The sequence below is a fragment of the Fukomys damarensis genome, unplaced genomic scaffold (genome assembly GCF_012274545.1).
Source record: "Fukomys damarensis isolate Sample0158 unplaced genomic scaffold, DMR_v1.0_HiC HiC_scaffold_15, whole genome shotgun sequence".
Taxonomy (NCBI): Eukaryota; Metazoa; Chordata; class Mammalia; order Rodentia; family Bathyergidae; genus Fukomys; species Fukomys damarensis.
The window spans coordinates 4,370,307-4,388,831 of record NW_022900927.1 but is presented as its reverse complement, the minus strand read 5'-3'; the positions used below and the strand labels follow the sequence as shown (position 1 = coordinate 4,388,831).

The 18,525-nt window shown below is 38.4% G+C and overlaps 1 protein-coding gene across 3 annotated transcripts in view; it reads right to left on the bottom strand.

Annotated features, from left to right (window-relative positions):
• Racgap1 (Rac GTPase activating protein 1) overlaps window positions 1–18,525 on the bottom strand; it is a 34,410-nt gene that overhangs the window by 9,083 nt on the left and 6,802 nt on the right. For 2 of the 3 annotated variants that reach the window (XM_010623652.1, XM_019207433.1), the window contains exons 2-8: window positions 16,179–16,267; window positions 6,759–6,961; window positions 5,623–5,759; window positions 4,648–4,717; window positions 2,587–2,640; window positions 1,577–1,657; window positions 222–339 (exon numbers count right to left, since the gene is read on the bottom strand). In XM_010623652.1, coding sequence (XP_010621954.1) covers window positions 222–339; window positions 1,577–1,657; window positions 2,587–2,640; window positions 4,648–4,717; window positions 5,623–5,759; window positions 6,759–6,961; window positions 16,179–16,263 — 748 coding nt within the window. In that variant the 5' untranslated portion in view covers window positions 16,264–16,267. The remainder of the gene's footprint in view (window positions 1–221; window positions 340–1,576; window positions 1,658–2,586; window positions 2,641–4,647; window positions 4,718–5,622; window positions 5,760–6,758; window positions 6,962–16,178; window positions 16,268–18,525) is intronic. The other variant, XM_010623653.1, reaches the window with a different exon arrangement.

Below are 18,525 nucleotides of genomic sequence, written 5' to 3'. Positions count from 1 at the left end.
GAGAGAGAGAGAGAGAGAGAGAGAAACTACTTAATCCATTTGTAGCACAGGCCAGGCTAGCAACCTGAAGGCACTGAAGGACAGAGATCTCTGGTCCTCCGAAGGCAGCAGTAGGAAACTACCCATTATGACCAATTCCTGTCTCAAGAAGGATCTAAGAAACCACTTTTAAATTTCACCAGTAGGTTTACACAGGCAATTTAATCACAAGTTCAAAAGACCTGTTTTCCTTCGGCTCCTGGTCAAATATGGCACAGTCTCAATAGTGGACACAGCTTCAATGGGCCCACCATCATTGGGAACAGTCACTGTAGTTTTTGCAACTATGGATTCATTCCCCTGGAATAAAATTAGTAATGAGAGAAGGATGAATATCAAGTCTGACTTTCCATTATAGAATATTATGGAGTATGACAAATTCCTGAATCTGTCTTATGGTCACAGCTCCAAACACTCTCAAGTTGAAATCTCATTTTTTAAAATATAAATGTAGGTCACAGGGATAGACATATAAGCAGTAAAGACTCTAGCTGAAAGCATTTTACTGTATCAGAGTAATTCTACTCATGAATGATAGGCTCTTATAACATAGACAAACTCTCATAAAACACCTCTCAATGTAATACTGCATTGTGGACTTAGCCTTTCTTTTTTATAATTTGGATCTTATTTACACTTTGTTTTTCATACCAGAGAAACGATTCGATATTTATAGGTGTATCTTATTTATTTCACTAAAGAGTATGGCCTCAATACGCATCCCATTTTCCTATGAATGACTCTAGGCTCTCATTCTTTATGGCTGCGTAGTACTCCATTTTATAGAAAAACCACATCTTCTTTATCCAATCTCCAGTTGATGGGCATTTGGGCTGTTTCCAAATTTTAGCTACTATAAACTGTACCGCTATAAACTGGTGAGCATATATCACTGTGGTATGACTCTTTTAATTATTTTGGGAAGATACACAGCAGAGGGACAGCTGGGTCAAATGGAACCTCTAATCCTAGTTCTTTGAGGTATCTCCATATTGATTTCCACAGTGGTTGCACCAGTCTGCACTCCCACCAACAATGGAGAAGGGTTCCTTTCTCCCCATGACCCCACCAGCATTTGTTATTGGTTGATTTCTGGATAGAAGCTACTCTTTCTGAGGTGAGGTGGAATCTCAGTGTTGTTTTCATCTGCATCTCTTTTTTTTTTTTGGTACCAGGGATCAAACTCAGGTCCTTGTGCTTGCAAGGCAGGCAGCGTAACCACTGAGCTAAATTCCTGGCCCTCATCTGCATCTCTTGAATGACCAGTGATGTTGAACATTTCTTCATGTATTTATTTGCTGCTTTTACTTCTTTGTCTGAGAAATGTCTCTTCATTTCAGATGCCCATTTTTGAATCAGGTCTTTATATTTGGGGTGGTCCTGATTTTTTTGAGTTCTTTATATGTTCTAGATAATAGTCCTTTGTCTGAGGAGCAGCTGGCAAACATATTTTCCCATTGGACTTAGCCATTTTAATGCTCAGGGTCACTAATCTCTGATGTATTCAAGAACACCTTTCTCTTGGCCTGATCCTTACCTGGTCTACTGTGGAGCCAATGGAACGAGTTTTCTTTACAGGCCCAGGGGGTCCATCAACAAATTGTTGGCTAGTAGAACGCTAGAGAGCGAGCAAAGACTACTTTAGTGCCAAGTATATGTGAAGCACAGAAGATTAAATCATCCCATCAGACAACTAGATGCAAATCCTAAGGATCAAGGCTACAATAAAAAAAAAAAAGTGCTCACTTTTGTTGCCCACTGTCATATGAAAAATAAGTTGTACAAGCACAAAAATGTTCTCAATGCCCCAAAAAATAAAGGCACAAGTTTTGGAGAAATTTAGATGACAATACCAGAAAAAGTAGAGCTGTAATCCTATCTAGGAACATGAAGTCTTTGGAAACACATTAAATACTCTAAAGAAGCACACAGATAGATCTCTATATCCTATTATATACACATTTCATCTGAAGCTTTTGTTAGAGTACAAAAGTCTTGCATAAAAATTCATATGATGGGGAGGGGAGGAGGGGGTAAAGGGAGGGCAGGGACAAGGGGAAAAAATGAGAACCAAGACTTGTCATGTAGAGGTACAAGATCCCAACAATGAATGTAACTATACTGTATACCTAAAATGTACCAATAAACTCAATTAAAGCTGAAAAAAAAATTCATATGACAATTCAAAACAACCGTAAATATATCATTTTCTACTATATGAATGAATTGAGATGCAGCCCAAACCAGTGTCCCAAATCACTACAGGAATATCAATATCACCCCTACGGCATGAATTTGCTTATAACATGTGTTTAACAGTGGCTGGAGGGCCAGGGATTTAGCTTAGTGGTTCCACTGCCTGCCTCACAAGTGCAAGCACCTGAGTTTGATCCCCTGTACCAAAAAACAAAACAAAACAAAAAACAGTGCCTAGAGTAGCATGTAGGAATACAGTATCATGGCAAAATTTCTGAAGAAAGTTCTTTCGTTGTAACTTTGTTAAAAAAAAAAAAAAAAAAAAAAAAAAAAAAAAAAAAATACACATACCCTTTTTTGTCTTTTCTTCAGTTTGAAGTTCTTCACCAAAGAAGAATCCCAATCCTGTTGACAATTATATTTTATTAACTTCTTTCTTTGGGCAATCCTCCCACAAGCCCCATGCGAATAAATTTACAGTGAACTTTCAAGGTTTCTTGAGTCAGAATACTTACAATTTTAGGACAGGGATAGGAAAGGTCTAGTGTTGTAGCTATAGGTCTATAGCAAGTTAACATGCTTTCTTTCAAAAATTGAAGCTATTGTAATAGAATCAGGAGTCAATACCACAGAGGCAAGAAAAGGTTAAAGAATCAACTTCTGTCGTGATTATTTCTGGTGCCTGGTCCTTTATTTTTGATTATCTTTGTAATTAGTTTTAGAACTTACAGAATGTTAGGAACTATACTGATCATAGTCAATGGGATTCTTGCCCTTAAGGGACTGCTACTGTCTAATCAGATGTTCTGTACAATATTGTCATTTTAAATGTTGAAGTTTAGGTTTATATCTCTCTATCATCCCTCTTTGGAGTCCAAAGAAAAAGAGTTTCCCCACTGAAGAATCATTTATTTTTTACCATGGTCTAGTTTCAATTCACTTAACCATTTGTAATTTATTTTAGCTATCTATCAGTGATTTCCTTACTCCTAATTGTTAATGAAAACACAGTATCTAGAAACAGTTGCATACTGCAGATAGCAGCTCAGCTAAATTAATTTTACTTCTCTGATTCAAGGTTAAGTACTTTAGCTCCTGGTTGTTTGATTCTGTTTCAGTTACAACAGGTATCATAGCACAGGTCTAGCTCAAAAATCAGCTGCTAATATGTTCTTGTTATATTAGGGTGTCCCAAACCTATTGTATATCATTCCTTATTTCAAAAAGGGGTGGCTGGATGTGAGGGCAATCTGGCTGTGACACTCATCATCCCATTGATCACCAGGGTTGATTCAGTTGATCTGGCTGGCTGGGCAAGTGTCCTCTGTCTCCCTCACACGGGCATCCTTCCCAAAGCTGAAGCTGCAAAATTGTGTGCCTGGTCAAAGAGGATAACCACCCCTCAATAGCGGAGGACTGTTTCTTCATTCAAGGGTATTTGTAGCTGTGCTCCCCTGCCTGCTAGAACCTCTAAACAAGCTCTTAAAAAGGGGCTGCCTAATAAGTACCTATAAAATGGTCATTTTTTTTCCTAGTCATACACTGAATTTGAATAGAAAACTCCTAGTCATGTAACAATTAGTTGTCACTTGTTTTGCTATGTCAGAAAACCAACCACTAATAACTTCCTCTGATTTACTGTTTTTGTTTGCTAGGCTTCAGTCAGCAATGGATAAGATATACCAATCAATAAACCACCAATCTCCTGAATATCCAAAACTAAAATATCAGATATCCTTTTATGTAGAAACACCACCATCACAAAAGGGCACACTGCCTCATAAAAGCAGGGTAAGAGTTTAGACATGTTAACAATTGTTGATCATTAAAGATACTCCTATAAATCCTCATCACATTCTTTCAACTGAAGTTCCAGGAGCTTGGTTTCCTTCTAATTATGAAGTGTGGCTAAGCTTTCCTCAAGAACCAAACAAATTCAGAGGTATAGTATAAGTCTATTCACCCTAAGAGCAGCAAATAAACCCTGACTACATATAATTTTGGCTTTTATTGCTGGCTAGGGCTTTAATAAGTCAAGATATAATCAATTAGTACATGCAGCTCATAGAGATCCCTTAAATAAACTCAACCTCATGCCAAATCTTGAATTTTACATTTATACTTCTAGAAACTAGGGCTGGGGATTTAGCTCAATGGTTCCGCTGCCTGCCTCACAAACACAAGGACCTGAGTTTGATCCCTGGTACCAAAAAAAAAAAGAAACTAAACAAATACTAAAGCCAATCTCTTAATGAGTATGTGGATTTATATTTTAAATTACTAGCTCAGCATCTGTAACATATCAACAAAGAGAACAATAGATAGAAATGTCCAAAAGAGAGAACAGGAGAAGTGCTCCTGAGAGAGCAGGGTTAAGAAAAATAGATAAGTCTGAGATCACATGTTTATTACCAGAGATTCGTCAGTCTTATCAAAGCTGATATCTGATAAAAGGGAACCAGATTCATCAATGGTTGACAGTCTGGAGAATGAAACAACATAATATTAGACACAGGAGACTACAGAGCAAAACCCTGACAACATTCAAAACAAGTACCTTCGTGAGGTAACATGAGCAAGTTCATGGCTGTAGCCTCTCTATGGAGAGCTACAAGCTTTAACCCTAGTTGTGGTTTGGGTTGCTTTTTATGGTTTTCATGGAGAGTGTGTATGTGTGTCTAACAAGTACAGGTGCAGTGTAGTTGCTTTTTCAGCAAAGGGCTTAAAACAAGTGAAAGTTACAGCCAGGGATATGGGTGCTGCTCCCTAAAGAAAAGTGAGGTTTAATTTGACCCCAACTGTGGCTGCTATGATAATATTACCCAGCACTGGTTTTTTTAAGAAATTAAGCCCATACATCTTCTCAGTTGTAAAGATTCTCCATAAAACCAGGCAATAAAACAAATAGCTCTAAGAGTGCTGACCTTTCCCTACTTATTGCATCAGGGGTGTTAAATTCAAAGCCTTGCTGAGACTATTTTAAACAGCAAGACTGTGGAACCAAAATTACTCTCTTGTCCTGGCTCACAGCAGCCTTTCTAAACTAGAAAAGCTACAAGAGCTCTCTGGAGAGTAAACAGTGACAGTATTGCTGAACTGCCACTTTCACCCTAGGTTTCTTAACAATGTGCAGGATTACTTATTGATGTGCAATTTAGCACCAACATCAGAATTTCACTCATGGTGACAAAGTATAATAAAAGGAAAGCAAAAATAAAACAAATAAGGAAGCCTCTGTGTCTTTATTACCCATCACCCTTCCCCCAAAGTCTTTTTTTGCTTTCTTCAGCACACATTCCAAAAGCAGTATATTTCAGGGTTCAGATAACAGGAATTCTGACAGCTGTGTTGCTTGTGATCAGATAACAACAGATGCAGTTCCCCCACCTTTTGTTCCCAGCACTGCCACTGGTTGGTTGGCCTCTATTGAGAAAAGCCAGAGCTGATTTTTGCTCCTCGCTTAGTTGAATACTGCCAGATGTGTCACACATGAGCATCTCTCGAATCAGCTGAATCTGTCGTTCCTACAGACCAGAGCAGAGTAAAACATTATAACTAGCCAGAGAAGAAAGCTTCACCTCAAATTTATGGGACAGGCAGACCAAAAGACATTAAAATACAGCATTATGCAAATGGGCCTTCAGGAAGGCAGCTACACCAATAGCATATTAATTCACATCAAGCTCAGATTGTGAGTCTGATTTCTGATGGTAAAATGAACTTTAGAATAAAGGGGCTTCTGCTACAGGATTTTTGGATCCAACTGCTAATCTAAGAGGAAAGTTACACAAAATGAGGGTTCTAAAATAGATTTCACATAGCAAAAACACTTTAGTGTCATTTTTATCAGGACAGTTATTGGCGTCTTGCATGGATCAAAGCAATCACTCACCTTTCTAAGTGGTGGAGGAAATGCATTAAAATGGATACAAAGCTGTAACACACAGGAACCAGACAATATGAGCTTACTGAAGCATCTAACATAGAACCAAAATCAATTAGTTCCTCCTAGCAAAGGGTTTCCTTTTGCACCATGACCCACCTAGCACAGCAAAATGATAATGCTCTATATCAGTCACACTGCTCAACAAGTTGAATACATCCAGCCCTTTATCCTGAATTAGACAACAGTGATAAACAGAACAACAGTTGCCTTGCCTGTGTCAATATCAAAGGACTATTATTCATAGAAGAATGCAAATATTCTGGGTAGCACTTATGGCCAATAACTTATGACAGATGAAGAACACTAGAATTTTCCTGACTTTCCTCCTCATTTTAATTCTTTAAATTGTCTGAAATCTGTCTGTTGAGTAATATTTTCAAGTCTGAAGAAGAACATAAATTTTAATTTCAAACTATAAGAGTCATAGCCTGCAATTTCAGCTCCAGTCAAAGGACAGGGTGCTTTTAGATCTTTAATGTGGAAGAAGAAACTAGGTGCATTTGGCAAGTGGAAACATTATCAGATGACGCATCCCTTCCCCATCACCACTGCCCTAGCAGAGAAAAACAATACACACCAGCTTCTCACAGTCAGCCTCAGCCCGCTGTCTCCGTTTGATCTCTACATCCACTTGATTACGTGCATGCTTCAGCTTAACATCCAGAGCGCTACGCTCAGTTTCCGCTTTCATCAAAAGATCCTTGAATTTCCCCAGCTCATGGTCTGTTCTCTGCCACTTCTTACGGAAATCCTCAAAGTCCTTTGCCAACTGGATGAATTCTGAGGAAAGGTAAAAGCTTTAATATTAATAACTCAGTATTAGAGTATAACAGCTCAAATAAATGGGTGCTATAGCTACTTTTACTCCATAAAGGGACCAGGTGAACTATTGGCAAACCCAGCTGAAAATAATCACGAGTACATTTGTTACTCTAGACAAGAGCTTCGTCGGGAGCAATTCCTGATTCATACAGGGCCAGTTACTTTTGGTTTAGCCAGCGGCATCTGCTACGGAATATGTAACTCATTAGTCACCTGGCTCCAGATGTAACATCAACACTGTAAGCTCCTGAACAGAAGGTAATCAAAGGGGATACCTTTGGGGCAGCTGTCATGCACCAGGACAGTTACAGCTATAAAACAAAAACAGCCTCCTCTGTGGTCATGCGTTACTCCATCAGAGACATTAAACAGCAAATTCAAATGTAACTGTTATAATATGCTCCAGTAGATATAGATTAATATTATAGATGTCCAGACATGCAATTCCATTCAACTATATAATTATATAAATATTGATTTGAAAGTAAAGTGCCCATTTGCTTTTGCTGTTTAACACTGCCCTGAAGGGTATGTAAACATTCCAGTTGGAAAAACAGCAGAGAAGATCCTACTGGCTCTTTGAAAGTCACTGATGGCAGAATGTGGACTCTTCAAATGTCTGCAAAGACTGAACTGCTTCCAAGGCAGCACCTCAGAGCTAAATAACGCTGGTGGCATCTATTCTTAACATCTGCTATTGATGAAGACGGTCCTTCTATAATGCATTTGCAAAAGTGCCCTACCGTTTTCTAGTTAACGTCTATCTTTAACCATCACTTTCCACCAACATAATGGAAAAAGGTTCCAAGTTATATATTGCTGCTGGTCAAGCTAACCTAGTTTATAGCTGAAATTGGGCCACATTCACACAAAGCTGGCCAATTTCTAGGAAGCAAGGGTACTTTCCCTACTCGAATTTAACCTAGAAACAATATGGGGTCTGTGGCCACACCACACTGAAAGTGCCCAATCTGGTCTGATCTCAGAAGCTAAGCAGGGCCAGGCGTGGTGGCACATGCCTGTAATCCCAGCACTTGGGAGGCTGAGGCAGGAGGATCACTGTGAGTTCGAGACCAGCCTGGGCTACAGTGAGTTCCAGGTCAGTCTCAACTACATAATGAGACCCTGTCTCAAAAAACCAAAACCAAAACAAAACAGAAGCTAAGCAGGTTTGGACTTGGTTAGTACTTGGATGGGAGAAACAATATGGTGTTGTTTTTCAGAAGGTTTTAAAACTTGACTAAGTTTCAAAGTTGTAATTCATTCTAAAGAAAGTAAGTTGTAAAACTTTACTTTTTAGCAAATTTTAGTAAAATAAGGTGTCATGACCTAGTTATCCTACACAATGTAAATATCATTAGCCAAAAATAAAGTATAATACAGATTATAAATTATAATATATAATAAAGAATATAATTATAATATATAATATATATAATTATATAGAATAAAGAAGTCTGGAATGCTACTTTTTAATTTTTAAGCAAAAATATCAATACATCCTTTTGCAAATTTAACTATTTCAATATTTGAGATTCATACAAAAAATGTAAACAAGAGCTTCTTACTTGGCCATTTACTATGATAACTCACACCAAACAGTGCACTTTTGGCTTCTGCATGTTGGTGATGTATGTAATGCTTTGATTTCAAAAAATACAGAACAAGAAGGACACTCTTCAACTACACAGTCTAAAAATTTTCTAGCTCCACATTGTAGTCAGTGACACGGTATTCCTAAATAATTATTAGATATACAGTCAAATATTTACTGAAATGAAAAACAATCAGAATGAACAAATTTTCATTCAGCCTACTTTTGCTTGTTTGCTCATGATACTTCTTGATAAATTTTTTTTCCATTGTTTATTGGTACATTTAAGGCAAACAATACAATTACATGTATCACTGAAATCTTGTACCTTTACATGATATATCTTGGTTCTTGATTTTTCCCCATACCCCTGGTCTCCCTTCATCCCCTTCATCCCCTTCATCCTTCCCTCTTTACAAAGACTTTGTTTCCATTTTTTCACATTTTTTCTTTTCCCTTATTTCCTTTCCCCTCTCCTTCCCACTTCCCCTTCAGCCATTTTCTTCCTATTTTACACTCCCAATTATACTATTTGAACCTTATTTACACTTTTAGTTTTTTACACCAGAAAAACTATTCAGTATTTGCTCAAGTGTGTCACATTTATTTCACTTAAGGGACTAGTCTCGGGGCTGGGGATTTAGCTCAGGGGTTCTGTCGCCTGCCTTGCAAACACAAAGACCCAAGTTCGATCCCTGGTATCAAAAATAAAAATAAAATAAAATAAAGAGTATAGTCTCAATGTGCATCCACTTAACCATAATATTTCTAGTTTCTCATTCTTTATGGCTGAGTAGTACTCCATTTTACAGAAAAACCACATCTTTATCCAATCTCGAACTGAAGGGCATTTGGGCTGTTTCCAAGTTTTAGCTACTATAAAATGTACCGCTATAAACATGGGTGTGCATATATCACTGTGATATGATTCTTTTAATTATTTTGGAAAGATACACAGCAGAGGGATAGCTGGGTCAAATGGAACCTCTAATCCTAGTTCTTTGAGGTATCTCCATATTGATTTCCACAGTGGTTGCACCAGTCTGCACTCCCACCAACAATGGAGAAGGATTCCTTTCTCCCCACAACCCCACCAGCATTTGTTATTGGTTGATTTCTGGATAGAAGACATTCTTTCTGGGGTGAGGTGGAATTTCAGTGTTGTTTTCATCTGCATCTCTCAAATGACCAGTGATGATGAACATTTCTTCATATATTTATTTGCAGCTTTTACTTCTTTGTCTGAGAAATGTCTCTTCATTTCAGATGCCCATTTTTGAATCCGGACTTTATATTTGGGGGGGGGTCTGATTTTTTTGAGTTCTTTATATGTTCTAGATAGTAGTCCTTTGTCTGAGGAGTAGCTGCTAAAAATGTTTCCCACATTTTAAGTTGTCTTTTAGCTCTATTGGTGATTTCTCTTGCACTGCAAAAACTTTCTCTGTGTGTGTGTGTGTGTGTGTGTTGTGTGTGTGTGTGTGTGTACCGGGGATCAAACTTGGATCTTTGCATTTGTGAGGCAGGTGGCAGCACCAATGAGCTAAATCCCCGGCTCTGCAAAAACTTTTTTTTTTGTAGTTTTTTGAGGCAGGGTTTCACTATGTAGTTGAGACTGCCCTGGAACTCACTATGTAGCCCAGGCTGGTCTCGAACTCACAGCAATCCTCCTGCCTCAGCCTCCCAAGTGCTGGGATTACAGGCGTGTGCCACCACGCCCGGCTGCAAAAACTTTTTAATACAATGAGATCCCAGTTGTTTACTCTTTGTGCAAATTCTTGTACTGCTGAGGATTTGTTCAAAAAGTCTTCTCCTATGCCAATGTCTTTGAGAGTTCTACCTAATTTACTTTCCATTAAATTTAGTGTTTCTGTTTTGACATTTAGATCTTTAATCCACTTGGATTTTAGTTTAGTGCATGGTGAAAGATAGGGATCTAGTTTCAATCTTTGGCAAATTGAAAGCTATTTTTTCCAACTCCATTTATTAAAGAGGCTATCTTTCCTCCAGTGAGGATGGTTGGCTCCTTTGTCAAGGATGAGGTAGCTGAGTAAGTCTGGTGTTGTTTCTGCATCTTCTAATCTATTCCATTGATCCTTGGGTCTGTTTCTTTGCCAGTACCATGCTGTTTTTAACATAGTGTCTTTGTAGTATAGTTTCAAGTTGGGGCTTGTGATACCCACTGCCATGTCTCTGTTGCTTAGAATGGTTTTTGCTATCCTAGGTCTCTTCTGGTTCCAAATGAATTTTTGGATTATTTTCTCAAGTTCTGTGAAATATACTGCTGGGATTTCAATTGGGACTGCACTGAATCTGTATAGCAGTTTTGGAAGTATGGCCATTTTCACTATGTTGATTCTTCCTACCCAGGAGTAAGGGATGTCTTTCCATCTTCTTATGTCCTCTTCTATCTGTTTTCAGAGTGCTGCAATTTTCAGTGTAGGGGACTTTTGTCTCCTTCGTTAGATTTATTCCTAGATATTTCATTTTTTTGGATGTTACTGTGAAAGGATTTCCTTAATTTCTCTCTCAGTGAGTCTGTTGTGTACAAGAAGGGTATTGATTTATGAGTGTTGAGAGTATCTAGCTACTCTACTGAATCTGTCAATTAAGCCTAGCAGTCTTTTGGCAGAGTTTTTTGGGTCTTCTATGTAGAGTATCATATCATCAGCAAACAGTGACAGTTTAACTTCTTTCTTTCCTATCTTTATTCCTTTTATTTCTTTCTCTTGTCTACTTGCTATGGCTAATGTTTCTAGAACTATACTGAATAGGAGAGGTTGGATAAGTTTTATTAAGTTTGGACTTTTATTCCTACTAACTGCTAATTGGCATTGGAATGCCTGATTTAAAATATTCCTTTCAGGGCTGGGGATTTAGCTCAGTGGTTCCGCTGCCTGCCTCGCAAGTGAAAAGTCCTGAGTTTGATTCCCAATACCAAAATAAAAAGATATCCCTTTCAGGTACAATTCTGATGCGCGCAAAATTTGCTAGAAGTGAGACAAAAGGCACTATGGACCACAAACCAGAAAATTTGATTTTAGAAATTAATAAATTTGGTATTATTTGGTTAAAATTTGGTAATTTTTAGTCCATTTGTGAATTACAGTTCAGCCTGGTTTGAGCCCATCATGAAGCAGACATTGAAAAAATGTATTAGCCGGGCATGGTGCCGCACGCCTGTAATCCCAGCACTTGGGAGGCTGTGGAAGGAGGATCACTGCAAATTTGAGACCAGCCTGGGCTACACAGAGTTCCAGAGCAGTCTGAACTACATAGTGAGACCCTGTCTCAAAAAAACAAAAACAACAACAACAAAAAAAGCTTTATTAAATTCAGAGTCCCTGCTTTAAAAGGCTATACACACAAGGGCTGGGGATTTAGCTCAGTAGTGCCGCTGCCTACCTCGCAAGCACAAGGACCCAAGTTTGATCCCTGGTACCAAAAAAAAAAGGCTATATATATAAATACATAATAAACTACGAAGTTTATCTACCAAAAAGAGCCAGACAGGTGGAGGGGGTGAAGGGAGGGCAGGGGTATGGTGAAAAAATGAGAACCAAGATCTGTCATGTAAAGGTACAAGATCCCAGTGACGAATGTAACTGTACTGTATACTTAAAAAGTACCAATAAACTCAATGAAAAAAAAAAAAAGAGCCAGACATATATTAAAAAGGAAGGCACTAGACATGGTGGTGCACACTTATAATCCTAGCAATCTGGGAAACTGAGAAATGAAGATCCCAAGTTCAAGCCAAGCCTGGACAATTTATCAAATTAGTGAGATCTTGTCTCAAAATTTTAAAAAAGAAAAAAAAAATTTAAAACAGGCCTGGCTCAGTGTGAAGGCCCTAGGTTCACTTTCCCACCCCTACCTTGCACACAAATAAAAGAGAAATTTCATTAGAACAAATTGAAGATAATCTATGATTCTTTTTTTCTTTTTGTACTGAGGATTGAATTCAGGACCTTGCACATATGAGGCTGGGTGCCACTGAGCTAAATCCCCAGCCTGATCTATGATTCATTTTTTGGTACCTCTGGACCTTGTGCTTGCGAGGCAGGCGGTGGCACTGCTGAGCTAAATCCCGGCCCTACGATTCATTTTTAAAAGTCATGATTTGGTGCATAGTTCAGCAAACGGATTTAAGTGGTTTGTCCCAATTTCTTTTTCAACACCCACCCATCTTACCCCCAGCCCCACATCCTTGGACAAGCTCTTCCCTTTGTCTCACTACCCTCTGAACTTAAGGGCAAGGACCCTGTGTCTATTTTGCTCTTTTATCTCCAGTGCCTTGCACTTATACCTAGCACATGTAGGTACTTGACTATTTGGTGTATGAAGAACTGCTCTTCAGAACAAATTTAAACTCCTGGCATCAAAGCCTACCTTACTAGTCTAATCAAACTTACCTCCCACTACTACATAATAAACACCTTCTCTAGCTAAACTTCTCAGTCCCTGCCCCCAGAACAGGCCCACATTTATTTCTGCCTTCTCACCTGTGACCAAGCTATGCATTTCTCTTTACATACCCATTTTTGAGTCCCATCTATTCCATGAATACTTTTCTACTTTGCTCCACATTAAATCTCTCTAAACTTGCCAAAAGTATGTAGTTTGATAATTGTACTATCTTGTTTCATTAGAAGAAAATCCTATCTCTGAAACTATCTCCTAATATAGTACTATATAACACAAATCTCATACTGTCTGCCACTGGCACACAATAGGCACCTGCTAAATATTAAGTTATACCTATTCCTAACTTACACACTAATGACACCAGAAAGATTCAAGTGGCTTATAACAAAATAAAAATAGAAGATAGCCAGGCTGGGTAGTATACACCTGTGACCTCTATTTGGTAGTCAGGAAAACATGCAAGTTAATTCAGCCTGGGCAATTTAGTGAAACTCCGCCTCAAAATAAAATTTTAAAAATAACTGGGGATGGAGCTCAATGCTAGAGCATTTGCCTAGCACATGTAAGGCCCTGGATTCAATCCCCAGTGTGGCAAAATTAGAAAATAAATACCATGTAGATGGGAAGGGGGTGAATAACAAAATACTCAGGCTACTTTTATTTGAATATTAACTTTCACTCAGATGTTTCAATAACCTTAGACTTAGGTTTTAGAAAAACCAAACAAAAAAAGAAAGGAATAAAGTTGTGATGAAAAGCAAGAGTAAGGAGCCAAGAGATATGAGGAAATGGGAATTTCCTAGGATCTGAGAAGAGGAAGAATACTAGAATGGCTACACAAAGAAGGTTCTAAAATCTAAAAAACGATTTCTCAAAAGCCAACATTCCAAGTTAGAAAATATTAGAATTATAAAATAGTTATCAATGATGATGCCTGTGAGGAAGGTGTCGGGGACTCCTCCGCCAGGCATGCAGCAGCTCCACCTGGGGTCCAGTATTTGCCCACCCTGCAGCACAGCAAACAGACAGGTGGCTGCTGCGGAGTCAGGGGGAGGGGGCTTTGGTCTCCAGGGTGGGCTGGGTCCAGGCTCCCCACTCCAGTTTGTCTTAATAAAGCACTGCAGGGAAACCTCAAAAAAAAATAAGTTATCAATGAGAAACTAGAAATGTGTTTATATGATAAAGATATCTGTAAAAATAAGTATCTTGTTTAAGGGTGTGTTGGGTTTGTTTTTGGGGGGCATGACTACTTCTAAAAGTATTTTTACTACTAGTATCTAATTCAGTTTACCCACAAATCCTCACAGCACTTCCATAAAGAAAATAAAGACATTTATTTCAACTCCAATTTTACAGCCAGCAGTTGTTACCAAGACGCTAAACCTCAGATTCTTCCCTCTGCCCCCACATGCTCTCAGCTATCTCCTCCCAGAGGTCTTATGACCACTATCTCTTCTACCCATTTCCCCTTGTTTCCAACCTCATAAGCACCACTGCAAAAGCATTATTTAGTTAAGGATGGAATTCCTCTTACTGCCTCTTTCCTGAGCTGTGGCAACCATCTCCTTCCTAGTCAGACACCCAGCCTCCACCTCTAGTGCAGCCTACACCCTCTCCCAGGCTAATCTTCCCAAAGCACATTTGTGATTATGTCACACACCCTTACTCCCATTCACTTCAAACCCTCTTGCCTCCACTCTAGCTGTTGCTTGACCTGAGACACCCTTTCTTCTTTGCCTGTTAGGATACTACCTACATCTAAGGCTCAACTCAAACCCTACTTTCCTCCATGTAGCCATTTAATTGTCCCTTTCCCTCAATTCATCACGTGCTAGAAGCTTTGCTAGGTTTTCACAAAATATTTGCTGAATGAACCTGAGGTTTTTTTGTTTTTGGTACCGGGCATCGAACTCAGGTCCTTGCACTTGTGAGGCAGGCACTGGAACCACTGAGCTAAATCAGCCTGAACCTGAGTTTTAAGATCTTATTCCATATCCTTCCCACTAGACTGAAAAGTAATCCATCTTCCAAGATGATGTGACTGCAAAGAGAAGCCTGATTAGTATGCCATTGTGGTTACTGAGCTGGTACCAGCTGACAGGGTCATGCAGCAGCTATTAGAGAGAGAAAATAGAATACTGTTCTGAAAGGACTGTAAGTGGATAAGAGCTATTAAAAGCATCAATCAATTTAAAGAAAATATTGAAAGGCATAAGCAAGAAGCCACACCAAGTACTACAGAGATAAAGAAAAGTTCAAGACACAGTTCTTACATTACTTTTATATGAATGAGGCTGACTTGAGAGCAACATTTACTAAATTGGCTAATACTGAACCTGTGAAATAGAAGCTAGCACAGAATAATTCCCTTAGATCACATAAAATCAGTGCTATTAACCCCACTTCTTTTTCTTGCTAATTTACTTTGCAGATCGTTCCCTCTATCAACACCTTTTTCTCCCCAGTACTCCTCACCAACTCAATCCTTTATTACCATGCATCAAACACAAGAAATAGGTAAAAGTAATGCCCAGTCCCTCCTAAAAAAAGAAAATGTTTTACAAAACAGAGAAAGGCCAATATATTAATACATATAGATATACAAATATGAATACACACACACACACACACACACACACACACACACATATATGAACTATCATTCTAAAAAAAAAAAAGCATCAGCCAGGTGTGGTGACTCATGCCTGTAATCCCAGCACTCGGGAGGCTGAGGAAGGAGGATCGCTGTGAGTTCGAGACCAGCCTGGGCTACATAGTGAGTTCCAGGGCAGTCTCAACTACATAGTGAGACCCTGTCTCAAAAAAACAAAAAAAAAAAAGCATCATCCTTGGAAAACCAGATTATTCCCAGTTTGTGGTACAAAAGTGAAAATGGCAACTAACGCCAACTATGCAGTGGGAAGAGAACCTTGATAACGATAAAATCCATTTAAGAGTAACTACAGAAAAAAATTTAGTGACCATTTGGAATGAGTACCCATTAAGCTCTGACCATGGATAAGTGCCCATCACTTTCTTTTTTAGGTACCTCAAATGAAAAGCAACTTTAAAATTGGAACATACTTCAGCTCTGTAGAAAACCCAAATCTGAAATCTGTTTTTCCTTTTTATACAAACCAGCTCAAAATGACTTACGGAGTTCATTTCCTTCACTGAGAATCTCCACCCGGCGCACAAGCTGCTCAAATAGACTCCGCAAATTCAGCATCATAGTATCCATCTTCCTGCCAAGAAATCAAATATACATTAGGGGTCCTGCCTTCTCCCTGTAAGATTCAGTAGCAATCTAGTACAGTCATCAGTGTCCAACATCTGGACTCTTCCATTTGCATATACCATTATAAAACTCTCAAGCCAATAATCAATGTTCTGTATGAGCCTTATTATAAAACAGAAGCGAAATGGTTAAGACTCACTCCAAAACAACAAAACCACCTTTGTGGATGAGACCCCTTCCCTACCTACTTCTCCCCACAACTCCACACTCTGCAATCACTCTGGTGCCAGAAGGTAATTTGGAATGAGCATATCAGTTGATTGCAAGGTGACCAACTAAAATGTAGTTCTCCAAGGCAGACTTACTGATTAAAATAATACTTTTACCACTTTGATAATATTGGAGTTTGAATACATACACTATAACTTAGAAGGTTTATTTTAAATTTCACTTCTGGTCAATGTCCTGTCACAACGCCTTTTAAAACTCAGGATATGGTCAGCACATTTCCTACCAACGGCACAAATGACATCACACAAGTGATTAAGTGGGCAAATTGCCAGCTCAGCAGCACAAGAATTATTTCTGTAATGCAGGGTTCTCTGCTGGACTGTGTGCAGGGACTATATCTAATAAATTCATGCTAAGTATAGGAAAGGATTATGTTGTACCACATTCTGGCATCAGAGAGAGACAATATACCACCTTCAGTTAGAAGGGCAAATGAAAAATCACTGTGACTGTGTTCTGTACAGTGAATTTCAGGTTTAGTATCCCCCCCAAAAGACCTGCTGATATTACATTAAAAAATGCAGTCCTTACAGGTAGTTCTGTTCCAAAAAGACTTTAACTGGGAACACTACGAAGAAATAAGATCTTCCTTTAGCAGTCAAGAAAGATATTTACTGAATATTAGGAAAATTATCAAGGAAATGAAATAAAAACTGCACAATTTCATTGAAAATTAAATGTCCTTAGAAATACCCATGAAGGACTCGTCTATATGTTTCTCTAACTACTCCTGCAGCATTCTGGTCCAGGTCATTATGTCATGTATCTAAATAAAATTTTCAGAACTCTATTATGAATGTTTAGTGATTTTGCAGTGTTTTTAAATTGTACCTACTAGCTGGACGTGGTGGCGCACACCTGTAATCCCAGCACTCGGGAGGCTGAGGCAGGAGGATTGCTATGAGTTGAGACGAGCCTGGGCTACATAGTGAGTTCCAGGTCAGTCTTAACTTCACAGTGAGACCCTGTCTCAAAAAGAAAGATTGTACCTACCATAGCTATAAGGGTAAGAAAGGAAAATACAAAGGACAAAGGAATATATGAACATAAAGATAGTTCTATTAAATGCTACAGAAATATTCATTTGTATGCACGTTACAATTGCTATAAAAGAAAAAAAATTTTTTAATCCCAAGTTTGGATGCAAGATATACCTGAATTGGGGCAGAGACCAAGATCTTCAAATGCTAATGTATCTGTTCCAAGCTACATTATCACAGTAAGCAGCAAAGCAATCAGACCAACAAATGTATTACAAAGATCTTTCTCAAAACTAAGAACAACACTAAAAGAATATCATTAAAACTGGAAGGAAGAGACCTGGAACTCATGGAGATGCCCATGGGATGAACAAAAATAGATAAAAACACCCAAGTGCTCTAGGACAGAAATAGGACAGGACATTCAGTAGTGGATTCAAATGATGATCTCCTCTGGCTCTCAGCAAAAATGGAAGACACTAATCAATAGTTTTAATATGGGGTATTCATTCCTTTCATCTCAACACTCATCTGTATATTCTAAATTTTTGAAACAGTAGAAAATTTCTAGGGGCTGGGGATTTAGCTCAGTGGTTCCACCACTTGCCTTGCAAGTGCAAGGTCCCGAGTTTGATCCCCAGTACCAAAAATAAATAAATGATGATGATGATGATGATAAATAAATAAAAATAAAAGTATATTTAACTCAACTCCTTAAAAAAGAAAGAAAGAAAAAGAAAATTTCTTAGGCCTGGCATGATGGTGCACACCTGTAGTTCTAGCACTCAGGAAGCTGAGGAAGGAAGATTGACATGAGTTTGAGGCCAGCCTGTGCTACATAGTGAGACCCTATCTCAAAAAATAAAACAAAAAAATCCTGTCTAAGAATGCAGAAAAGGAAATTTTCCTAGTACAACTAGTATACTAAAAATTGTTTTTAATGTGTTTCAGAGAGGTATCATTTTTTTTTTTTTTTTTTTTTTTTTTTTTTTTT